The following is an 11,538-nucleotide window of genomic DNA, read 5'->3' on the forward strand; positions in this document are numbered from 1 at the left end:
AAATCAGTGGTTTGGTTGCACCCTGCCTTTGGGGTCATAATGTGGTATATTTTCAGTTCCTGGTTTCAGCATCACCCTGTCATCTGGCAACTCACACAACCATATGTACATTGGAACAGTTTTTTTTTCCTTGCTGGAGATCAGAACATTAAACTACATGCCTAAGCACAGCATTGACTAATAAGGACACAAAGAATCCCACTATTTTCCCACGTGTTTTGATTTCAAAGCATCTGTGACCTCCATATGACGTCAGTATGTGCACAAGTGATTTGAAACTGCTGTGCATCTGCTGCACATCTGGTTTGTACTCTCAGTGTTCGCACTGACTGCATCACGAGCACCATGAAAAGAATCTTGCTTAAAACTCAAACTTGCCAGACAAGCGCTCATGGTGAAATGGTATGGATGCTCCTAGCTTTAATTTAGATTGCAGAGATTACCTTGCCTTTTCTAAGATAAGAAAAGTTTTGCAGTTAACGCTGCGACGCTTGCAGGTGTATTAAGATGATGTAATGCTTGGAGTACAGTGTGACATGAAGGCACTGTGTGCAGTAAACTGTATCAAAATCATGTAGTACTTGCAGTAAGGTATATCATGACGATGTAACTCTTGCGGTGAGGTAAACCATGATGATGTAATCATTGCAAGAAGGTGTATCAAGACCATGTAATGCTTGCAGTAACATACACCGAGACAACACCATGCTTGCGGTTGGGTGTGATCTTGAGCAGGTCGACTGAGCTGAGGTAAGTCAGCTTGATGAATCAGCAAACAAACATATGACGTTACACATTGTTTGTATATCACTACAACAAAGACTTAGTTGACCCATTGGCCTAAGAAGTGTTACATGCCCAACGAATATCTACAGCCTCTAGCCTCTAAATGTAACGTTAGCTAACGCTTGCTAGCTGGCTGTCAAATCAATGTTATGTTTTTATGCTAGGTAGGCTAACACTGATAGCTGGCTTCATTCCAACATTAATGTTACTTTCATTCATTCAACTGTTATGCTGGCCGCAGAGGGAAAAGCTTCTGAAGATGTGTTTTTTCCGCGATGCAGCTAAAAACTGCTAAACACTGGGCTTTTTTTTAGATGGTGGAGGAAAATTAGGACTGAAGAAGCAACAATATAGTTAGCTAGCTAGCTAGCTAGCAGCAAAGTGACTGCAAGCTAGTTATTGTTCAGTGAATTTGTTTATCATGTGATTTACTTTTAGCCATCTTTATCTAGTTGATGTGTCAATGAATGTGTCAATAACTCTCAGTCCGAGCAAGGCAGACCACGGAGGGGGCACAGAAGGAGAGCCAACTCCAGAGAGAACTCCAGACAGTGACTTCAAATCTCTGTTTGATGTCATAGCTTTCTGCCCTGACTCTCAAAAAAATGACAAGTGGCCTTGTCCCTGATCGAGATGATGGAATACTTTGAGTAAGTTGTGTCAAAATGAGGTAATGCTTGCACTAAGATGTATAAAGATCATGTAGGACTTGTAACAAGGTGTATCAAGACGCTTGCCTTAAGGTGTATCAAGATGATGTAACATTCGTAGTAAGGCGCATCAAGATGTTGACTCTTGTCGTTAGGTGTATCAAGATTATGGAAGGCTTGCAGAAAACTGTGTCGAGACGATGTAATGTTTGCAGCAAGGAGGTATCAAGAAGATATATTGTTTCCATTAAGGTGTATCAAGACCATGAAGCACTTGCAGAAAGGTGTATTTAGATGATATATGGCCAAGAAGACTGAAAAGCGAGGTCAGAGGAGGCGAAAGAAAGACCCTGTCTTCCACTATGTTGCTCCTAGCAAAAATTAGGTTATATGTCACTCTCAAACTCTCCTGCTCATGCAGCTGGGATGGTGAGTCAGGCAAGTAACAACACACACTGTGTCCAAAAGAAAGGCAGGGATACTCAACATGCTGAGAATGGGTTGCAAGCTCCATTATAATTCAGTCGGTGAGCCATGCTTTGTCAGTGTCCGGCGACCCATAGCACTGCCGACAAAGAAGCTGTTAGCTGAGGGTCACATAAATGGGCCTTTCAAGCCTCAGATGACATGAAGTTGTCTCAGTCACGTCCCCTTAACAGGGTGTAAGTTTGCTTCAATCTTGGCCTTAAATCTCACCCATTCTTACCAAAAGTGGCATAAAATATCAGTATTTTGCAGTTATTATTTATTGTGTATTAATCATCAAGTCAACTAATGGTCAAGAGAAATGTCTCTTTCCAGAAACAGTGAACTTGTTTCACAAAACAAACTGACAACAGTTTTCATTTGGACTTTCTTCAGTAGAATATATTTCCAGTCAAAACAGTTGGCAGTGAGATCTGTATCTGGGACTGGGGTTTCTGGAAAAGTGATGTTATCTTTCAATGTTGAGAGCAACACAAATGAAATTCTGTTTTCTTGTCCACTGTAGTCCAGTCAAAGCAGGGGTTTCCCATTCCTTCGCAGCACAGAAACACAGTACATCACGTTTTTCTGCTTGCCTTGTACCTAATTCCACAGGAGTGGCCTCTTGCATCCCGTGCCTCTACCTCTTGACTGAAGTATGCCATTACATGTGAGCTGACTCTGCAGCTCCATTCCATAAATGCTGTTTCCTGCTCCGTTTCCTCACATCAACCTGCAGTATTGTCTCATGAATCTCTTCAGTGCTTCTGATGTATTGGGGATAAATCTCCCACTGCAGTTCAGTAGCCCCAAGAGGCTTCAGCAGCATTTCTTGGATAGCCTGTGTTCTCTGTTACATCTACATCTTTGATTTTGTCGCTCCAATGCTATTTCACACATAATGCAAATGGCCCCTAAACATAAGCTCAGTTCAAAACAGTTGACACTTCTTGGTATTGAGTGTCAGATGCCCTTTTTTAATCATGATGCTGTTGGACAATAACGTCAGACAAGATGTTATGAAATCCTCGAACGCCCTGTAAAAATATCTCCAATCCATGACCTCTCCATTACTATTGAGATCTCTTTGGTTTCCCCGGCTCAGACCAGCTGGGCCACCAGGAGGATATGTTTAGTCCTCCGCCCAGGCGGTGGCACAGTTTCTGCTGCAGGCTCTCGTCATCTCTCGCCCAGACTACTGCGGCCCGCTGACGTGCCATGCAGCCTCTGTAGCACATCCAGAACGAGGCAGCACTGGATACCGGGCTCCATTTCAAGAAGCTGACACTTGCCAACCGTGCTGCAAATGGCTCGGGCCCATCCTACATCCAGGACATGGTCAAACCATACCCCCCAGCCCATCCACTATGCTTTGCTACAGCCAATCAGCTTGCTGCTCCCTCACTATGAGAGAGGCCCAGCTACCGCTCAACAAAATCATTGCTGTTTGCTGTCCTGGCTCAACAACGGTGCAACAAGCTCCCCATTGACATCAGGACAGCAGAAACTCACACATCTTCCACCGCAGACCGAAAACTCATCTGTTGAGAATGCACACGGACCCATAGAGTAAATAAATGAAAATAAATACCATCTCTTATTGTATTATTGACTTATCTTAGTTATTTGTTACTGCAATACCTACTCATAGCAACTGACTTATGGTGAAGTTATGGTTAAGGGTAGGCAACTGAATCACTTGGCTGAGGTTAGGAGAAGACTAAAGTAATGATTTTAAAAATCAGTCATGTAGTTGTTAGATTGTGGCAGGACACAAACTTCCACCCTCTGTGTGAGAGGTATGGCTGTTACCACCTGACCTGCCCACCACCTGTTCAAAGGAAGCACTACACTGGCTAAATCAACCTCACTGCCAGACATAATATATTGATTTGAATACATAGATACTAGCTATAAGACAAGGTCAATAACCACATTTTAAATATATAAAAAAATCATATAAATATATATGATATATGAAAAAAAACCTTTGTTGAGGTACAGTTAAGGTCAAGCAACTAAAACACAGAATCGTGACAGGAGCACCGGTTTCCCCAATAAAGTCAGAGGTGCTACAACCTCAACACCCTAACTCGGTGTGGGTGTGGGGGAAGAAGGCTACATGAAAGGTGGAGCAGCACATTCACCAGCAGCTAATGTCTGCAAAAAGGTCGCCCCTCCCGGACTAAGCTGCTGATTTTTCTCAGATGTTGTACCTCATAGGATGTGTAAAATATCTGGTAAGCCCTTATCATTTTTTTGAGAAACCTAAACGTGCATCAGCGGGCAAACGTCTGGAAAAAAACTTTAAATGATGTGGTGATTAGTCAGAAAAACAAACATTATGATAAAGGTTATAATTGTGTTGGCATAGCCTGACAAATGATGTGGATGAGGCGAAGAAACCAAACCCTCAGACAGGGTTTAAATGCAGCAGTGTCAGGACAGCTCTAATCCTCAGCTGCTGGAGCGACTGCAGGAATGAGTGAAATGAAAACGCCGGGGATGTGGAAGAGTCAGACACATCTGCAGACAGCAGCCTGATCAGAAACCCTCGAAGATCCAAATCAAAGGTTCTGCAGAGATATAAATACCAAGGTGACTCTACGTTCCCTGCAAACATCCTAAAATATGATCAAAGGCCACAAAGCAGGATACTGGTGTGCATGTAAAACGCAGCTTAATTCAGTCACTAGTAGCTTTAGTGCTTGAATCGATTTTTGCAGCAGTGAATTATGGGTGGCTGCTAGTTATATACTATTCTGAACTGAGGGACACTGGTTGGTTGGTGGGTCCACCACCAATTATTGCATGGATTGCTATTCCAGACATTCGGTTCCCCTCAGGATGAACTGTAATAACTTTGTTGATCCTCTGACCTTTCATCTAGCGCCACCATCAGGTCAAAAGTGGACTTGTCCAGTATTTTTGCTAATGACCAAATAGCTGTAAACCTAATCGCATTCCCCTCAGATGTACTTTGTGTTTAACCCTAATTAGCAAAGGTTAGCATGCTAACATGCTAAACGAAGATGTGAGCATGGTAACTATCATACCTGCTAAATATCAGCATAAAAGCATTGTGATTGGAGCATGTTAGCATGCTCGACGACTGGAAGCAAACACATCTTGTTGCTCGTCAGCTAGCGTGTAGAATCTTTTTCCTTCTGAACCCGTCATTTTTTAGCAGCCTATTATCCCACGATGCTCGAGGGGGCTCCTAGTTCAACAGAAAATAAACAGGGCAGAGCACCACCTTCAGTGGCCTCATCGTAAGTCCTGTTTGAAACATACTTGAAAAACATGAGAAAATGTTGAAAAAAAAACAAGGATGAACGTTAAAGGAATGGTTGTAGGTCACTAACCCACTAACTGACACGTGTGTGCTGGCATTAGGTTTGTGTCGATTGTGGCCTCTGCAGCAGTTTGCTCACTCCATCACTGTCTGTCTTCAGAGACACGGGTCTCCCCACACTTGGCTACCTGGGTGCTGCAGGCTGAAAGGCTCCTCTCTGCTGGCCTCACTGTATTGAATGAATAATACAAAAATGGTGCTAGAATGATTGACTGGCAAGTCACTGACCGAAAATCTATTAACTGATGAGTTATCTTATACCCGACTGATCTTATAAAATTACATAGAGGCTGAACCACATGTGAGAGTTTGCTGCTTTTGTATATTTTATATCACTATAAATTGAACAACTGGGCTCTTGTGTGGTGGATATATGTCAGTTTTGACACTGTTGCTTAATGATGAGCTAATGAATGGGATAATTCATCAGTAATTAAAGATGAAAGTGCCATCATGCCTGCAGGCTGATGAATTTAAGAAGTTCTTTAAATTGATAGGAAGTTAAATAATTTACCCACAAATGCAATGTCTGCATTCTTGTTACACAAAAATAAAATGTGTGATTGACTACCTGACTATATCACACCTGTCTATCTATCTGTGTGCACACATGCTGTGGCCTCTGTACAACTCTGCAGCATCTGGCTGGCCTCCTCTGCCGGGCTGCCCCTGACAAAATCCGAACAAGCCATGCAAACCTCTGGAGCAGTGCAGCCGTGCAGCGCGGAGGGCCTGGCTCCTCTCAGATACGATGAAGTTGGGTCGCAGGGAAACGCATCAAGTCCGAACAAACGTCGCATTGACGCGCTGAGCTAGCACACACTGCGTAGTGTGTCCTGACCGCTGCTGCATGAAGAGCTGCTGCCTGGAGCCACGATCTGCCGAGGATGATGTCAGTGTTCACGGATGGGAACGTATTAGTCCAACATTAGCCAGCAGGGAAATGACTCCGCTGGACAGTAATGAGCAGGACGCATCAGCCGCCGCATCCTTCAGAACATGCGGGCACAAACAAAACCACACGCTTTGCAAGCTCCCGATGGCTGAACGCGATTTGATGCGTGCACGGACCCGAAAATGGGATGCACGATCCACACCGAGCGCAATCTGTGTGACCGTCGCAGTGATGTCACATTAAACAGAAATAAAGGGCCGACGGGTTGCAGCTAATGGAGTTAAAACGCTTAATCTGATCTGTGTGCTGCTCTATAGGCTATTAGCCGCGCACAGGGCGCGACATCACGGCACTGCAAATCAAAAGCTCCGTGTCTTACCGCATCGGTCCGGACTCCCAGCCTGCGCTTATCCATTTTTTGTCGGGGATGCGATACGAGGCAGAGCGATAGTGGTTTCCCAATGACGACATCGGACATGTGCAAAAGGTAAAACTGCAATATCCGCCTTATTGGTCAGCCTCCCCGGATCCTTCTCTCCTCCTCCCGAGCGTTACATCGTTGGTGGATTGCTGCGCAACCCCGCTGCACCATCCACATCTACTGTACGTGCCCGCAACCCCCCCCCCCCTCCCACCGCCACCCCTCTCTGCCTCCATCGCGCCTGCAGCACTGACAGGGCACGCTTTAAACCTCCGACCAGGAGGCTGATTGCCTCCGTCCTCCATCTGTTTGCCCGCGACGAACATATTTTCGGAGAGGAAATCAGTTTTGCGCATTTATGCTCCCATCAGGAAGGGATCTGTCTGTGGTGACCCACCGTGACCTTGCCCTCAGCGCCGCCATCAGGATTATACACGTGCTCTGCATGTTGAAGCTCAGGAGTCAATCAGAAAATGAAGCTTTTGATAATTGGTCAATTTCTTATTTAATTATTTTTTTATTATTATTATTTAAACCAGATATGAAAAAAAACCCATAGCTTTCAACTTCTGCTGTGAATATTGGCTGGTCTCCAACCCCCCCCCCCCCCAACCGATCATTTGATGAATTAATAAAAAAATCTGTCCATACAACAGTCCAAACCTCAGAATGATGATAAAAACATGACATCTTCAGCTCCACTTCTGTTAGTGTTGGTTACTTTCATTTATAAGACAGCATCATATCCTATAAGCTCTTCATATGTTATCCATGTTTTCTTTGAGTAAATGTGTTTAGTTACATCTCACCACTGGCAGCACATGTAACACAATCCTCAGATGACTTCAGTGTGGATGTATCATGCGTGAAGTGAAGCACTGGGCCTCCACCCCTCTCTGCCTTATCTTTTCAGCCCTACGCTACGCCGTTGCTCCTCAGCGCCAGGCTCTTAATGGTCAGGTTGGGTTACACACACCTGCAAGTGATACAGGCTCATAAATATCTTGCTCTTCATTAATTATTACAGAGGCTGCAAGTTGTGGTGAGCATGTGCATCCAGCCAGGCTGCCGGCGGGTGCAGCGGATGGAGCAGCAGAGCCAGGATGGACATCTCGGTTCTGCCCAACAACAACCCGGAGAAGTTCCTGCAGCTGGACGTTGGGATGTTGCCGGCCGCACACGGCATGTTTCAGGTGGGGGCGGTGATGTCCAGTCAGAGACACTGGCAGAACAGGCTCTACTCTCAGGTATGGACTGTGACACAGTCGCTCCCCCTCTGTGTGGATGCCTTCGTGTCTGTGTGTCCCCCCCTTTGACAGGGGTTGCATTTGGCTCATTAAATGTTATTCCACATTACGGATATGCCCAAATACATTAGTCATGATGTGCATTTAGTCAGCATGAATGATCTTCTGGCAGAAATCATCATCACAGTCTGGAGCTATGTGGAGATAGTGGCTGGAAACAGGAGAACGGTTCAGTGAATTATTCATTAATCAGTCATCATATCCAGAGGACAGGAGCATGGTGTAATATTTGGTGGAGAATCAAGACATTTTGTGGAGAGGAAAAGAACAACAGAAGTTTATGTTGTCCAGAAGCAGAAAGTTAGTCCGTGGGAGCATTACAGTCTGTACGACATCCCACACTGATGAACCAAGCCGCAGCATCAGTGATCCTGGACAACCAGCATCTGCCAGTGAGTTCATGTGAAGAAGGCAGACCTCTTACTGACAGAAACATCATCAGAACCGGGAATGACGTGGGTTTATTTGATATGATACGAGATCAAATGGTCATACCTGCAGGAAATAAGATAACCTGAATAATCACACCACTGGAGGCTAGAAATAATTTCCAAATATTACAAGTAAGGCAAATTATCACACGTCTTTTTAGATTTGTTTGGTCTTTTCAAGTGTTTTGCAGTATAGAGTGAGTACTGTTGCTGTTCTTGTCTGATGGTGAGCAAACTGTTATTATTAATACTGTATGTGACACACTTCAAATGCAATAAGACTGTCTCTTCAGCCATGGTAGGGAGAGAAAGGGAAACAAGTTAAAGAGGAATTTCAAGACTGGAAGGAGGGCTTTTCCTTAAAACTAGGTCACCTGGGTAATAGAAATGTGGAAGTATTACTTAAAATCTACACCCCATGGCCAGAGGAAGCAGAGAAAAGGCTGCAGGATTCCCTCTTGCTCTGAAGGGAAAAGCCTACAACAACCAGAGCACACTGCATGTTAATGAGGTTACAAATGTCAGTGTTTATTAATATTTATAGTCACTGGAGCTAAACGATGTGTGGATGTTGTTTTGTAATGAAAGACAACAGTGGGTTTACTTTTTCCAGCCTGCAGTGACGGATAAGAGCGTAAAAATATCCATGCTGTCAGGAATGAAACAGACTGAGCCCACATAAAATTCAGATCTAATCGTCATCATGTATTTATTGAACGTTGTGTCTCCAGCATCTCCTCTCTGTCTGCGCAAAGTGTTGAAAGCCTAAAGGTGGATGTGGTGAGAATTCAAATCTGTGCCTCGCTGTCTCCACAGAGTAAGGAAAGGATAAGGAGTGAAAGCAGGTCTCCTCCGTCCCCAGAGGACACTCCTGTGGTGTTTGTGGACAGATACCTGGAGAAGCACATCACTCCAGTCACTCTGACGTCCAACATTAAGAGGAACCCTCTGTACACGGCCATTAGATCGATGGACCCGGCGGACAACAAGAAGTCCAAGCCTTCCTGGACTGTGAGGGAGTACGACACACAAACAATCCACGGCAACCTAACAGACTTTTTAAAGGTAACTGGAGAGTAAGAGCTGTGGATGATTGACAGGATGACTGGGTGTTTGGGGGATGGACTGGTGCAGAGATAAAGACGCTGGATAGATGGAGGGATACACTGTGTACACTGTCACCCTGATTTCATTGTCTTTTTGTCTTGTAGAAGGAGCCTGTCTTAATTACATACCTTGTGGTAATTAGTTTAATTAAAGTAACAGACACACAGAAAACCTGGGATAAGCTAGTATTCTAGAAAAGGAAACAAAGTGGTTGGTATCAGGGGAGCTATGAATTATTATTTTGCTCTGATACTGATGGGTGATGCAAAGTGACAGGTTTGAGGGCGGGGGATCAATAAGCACAACACAAACAAGTTAGTCCAGGCCTGTCTGGACTAACTTGTTTGTGTCTGCAACTCCATCCCACTTATCAGGACGTTTTACCAGGTTGCTCATGCGTAAATTTGGTCAATATCAAATCAAATCAACAGTTTTTGATCATTTCCAACACAGAAAAGTTAAACCTCACCTGCATCAGCGGGGAAAATAAAGCTGGTGCAGGACAGGTGGGAAGCTAATGGCTCAGACCTCGGCCAAAAACTCAAAGCAACACAAGGTGAACACTAACTGATAGAGGCCAAAAAACTGTGTCCAGCAAACACTCGGCTACTTTAGTCTGGAATCAGTATTGAGCTGCTGCCAGAGGTCTTTGCTAAATGATTCAGTCCAACGAAGTGATGCAGCACTGCCACCCACTGTTCATTCTGAACTTTACTAAGGTCTCTTCCACCCCACCCCAACGAGGCTGTGTCCGGGTCAGTGTTTAAGAGCAGGCTTAAAAGTTGCCGGGGGATTTCCCATGATGCACTGAGCTCCTCTCTCCTCCTCTGACTCTCCATGTGCAGTTTTGTGCTTTCTCGTCTCTCTCCTCTCTGCTCTGGTTGCTTTCTGCAGGTCTCTCTGCTACCTACTGCCCCCATGTTCCTGTTCAACACCAGCTGCTATAGTATTATTACTGTTATTATTATTGTTAATTCTAATTCCAATTCTAATTATTACAATTAATAACAATGATAGTACAGTTTCTTTCTCTCTCTCTCTCAATCCAACCAGTCAAAGCAGATGGCTGCCGACCCAGAGCCTGGTTCTGCTCAAGGTTTCTGCCTGTTAAAGAAGAGTTTTTCCTTGCCTCTGTCTGGCCTCCCAACCGTATGCAGCATGGTCCTGCAAGATCATTTGATCCAATCCACAAGGCAATTCATAAATACAAAAAAGGCTTCATAAATACAAACAAGAAGGCCACACAGCAGTTTAGATTAGTTATTGATCCCCTAGAAGAAATTACTTTTATTTTGTGATTAAAAGAAAACATCAAATAGTAGACTAACATCTTTACAAGTGTTCCCTGAATTGAACATGCACATAGAAGTTACAAAAGACAAGAAAAGACAAGAAAAGAAATACGGAGTGTCTGATGATTACTGATGGTAATGACTAGATTACACTTTATTATAATTCAATTGACTGCCATGTTTCCAAGTCCTCATTTTTGGAAGCAAGAAGAGAAACATAAAGGGAAGACACAGGCTACAAACCAGTCCTTATCAGTGTGCATGTTGTAGGTAACAGAACTCACAGGGCTTATTCATACATGGTGATGTTTCATACTTAAGCCTATTTTCATTGTCTTTGCAGGAGGAGGAGAAGACTCCTAAAGATCTGGACTTTTGGCTTGAGGATCTCTACACACCAGGATTTGACTCTTTACTTAAGAAGAAAGAAGCAGAAGACAAGAGAAAAAGACTTTGTAAAATCCTTTCTTCTGTTATTTTGTCTATTTGTGTGGCTCTTATTGTCATCGTAGTGCCAGTTGTGGTTCTACAGAAGAAAAACTAATCGATGAAGACTCCACAGCAAACTCTCGCTGAGTCGCTGAAATATCTGGCTCTGCACTAAAATGTTGGAAATACAGACAGATGATCAGTGGAAAAAAAGGTTGCAGTTGAAAACTAGTTTGACCTTGAAGGAATATTTCTTTGCTCCATGAAATTTCACTCATCACACTGACTCTGTTGTTCATGTGAACTCTGATCCAGAGGCTGTATGAAGCATGGACAGAGCATCCATGATGTCCCCAGTTGGCTTCTGAAGTGATGCCTTGCTTCAATTTGACTTTGCTGC

General features: G+C 44.0%; 1 protein-coding gene across 1 annotated transcript; it reads left to right on the plus strand.

Moving 5' to 3' along the window:
* Positions 1-7,675: 7,675 nt before the first annotated feature.
* LOC121623370 (major intrinsically disordered NOTCH2-binding receptor 1-like) lies at positions 7,676-11,253 on the plus strand. Its single transcript, XM_041960637.1, has 3 exons — positions 7,676-7,819; positions 9,127-9,375; positions 11,062-11,253. The coding sequence occupies exons 1-3, from the start codon at positions 7,676-7,678 to the stop codon at positions 11,251-11,253; spliced, it is 585 nt and encodes a 194-aa protein (XP_041816571.1).
* The last annotated feature ends 285 nt before the right edge of the window (positions 11,254-11,538 follow it).

This window comes from Chelmon rostratus, chromosome 19 (genome assembly GCF_017976325.1).
Source record: "Chelmon rostratus isolate fCheRos1 chromosome 19, fCheRos1.pri, whole genome shotgun sequence".
Taxonomy (NCBI): domain Eukaryota; kingdom Metazoa; phylum Chordata; class Actinopteri; order Chaetodontiformes; family Chaetodontidae; genus Chelmon; species Chelmon rostratus.

Coding starts and splice junctions, on each gene's coding strand:
- LOC121623370 (XM_041960637.1), top strand. CDS start 7,676: ATGGACATCTCGGTTCTGCCCAACAACAACCCGGAGAAGTTCCTGCAG. Junction 7,820..9,126: donor AGAACAGGCTCTACTCTCAG/GTATGGACTGTG, acceptor CTGTCTCCACAG/AGTAAGGAAAGGATAAGGAG. Junction 9,376..11,061: donor ACCTAACAGACTTTTTAAAG/GTAACTGGAGAG, acceptor CAGGAGGAGGAG/AAGACTCCTAAAGATCTGGA.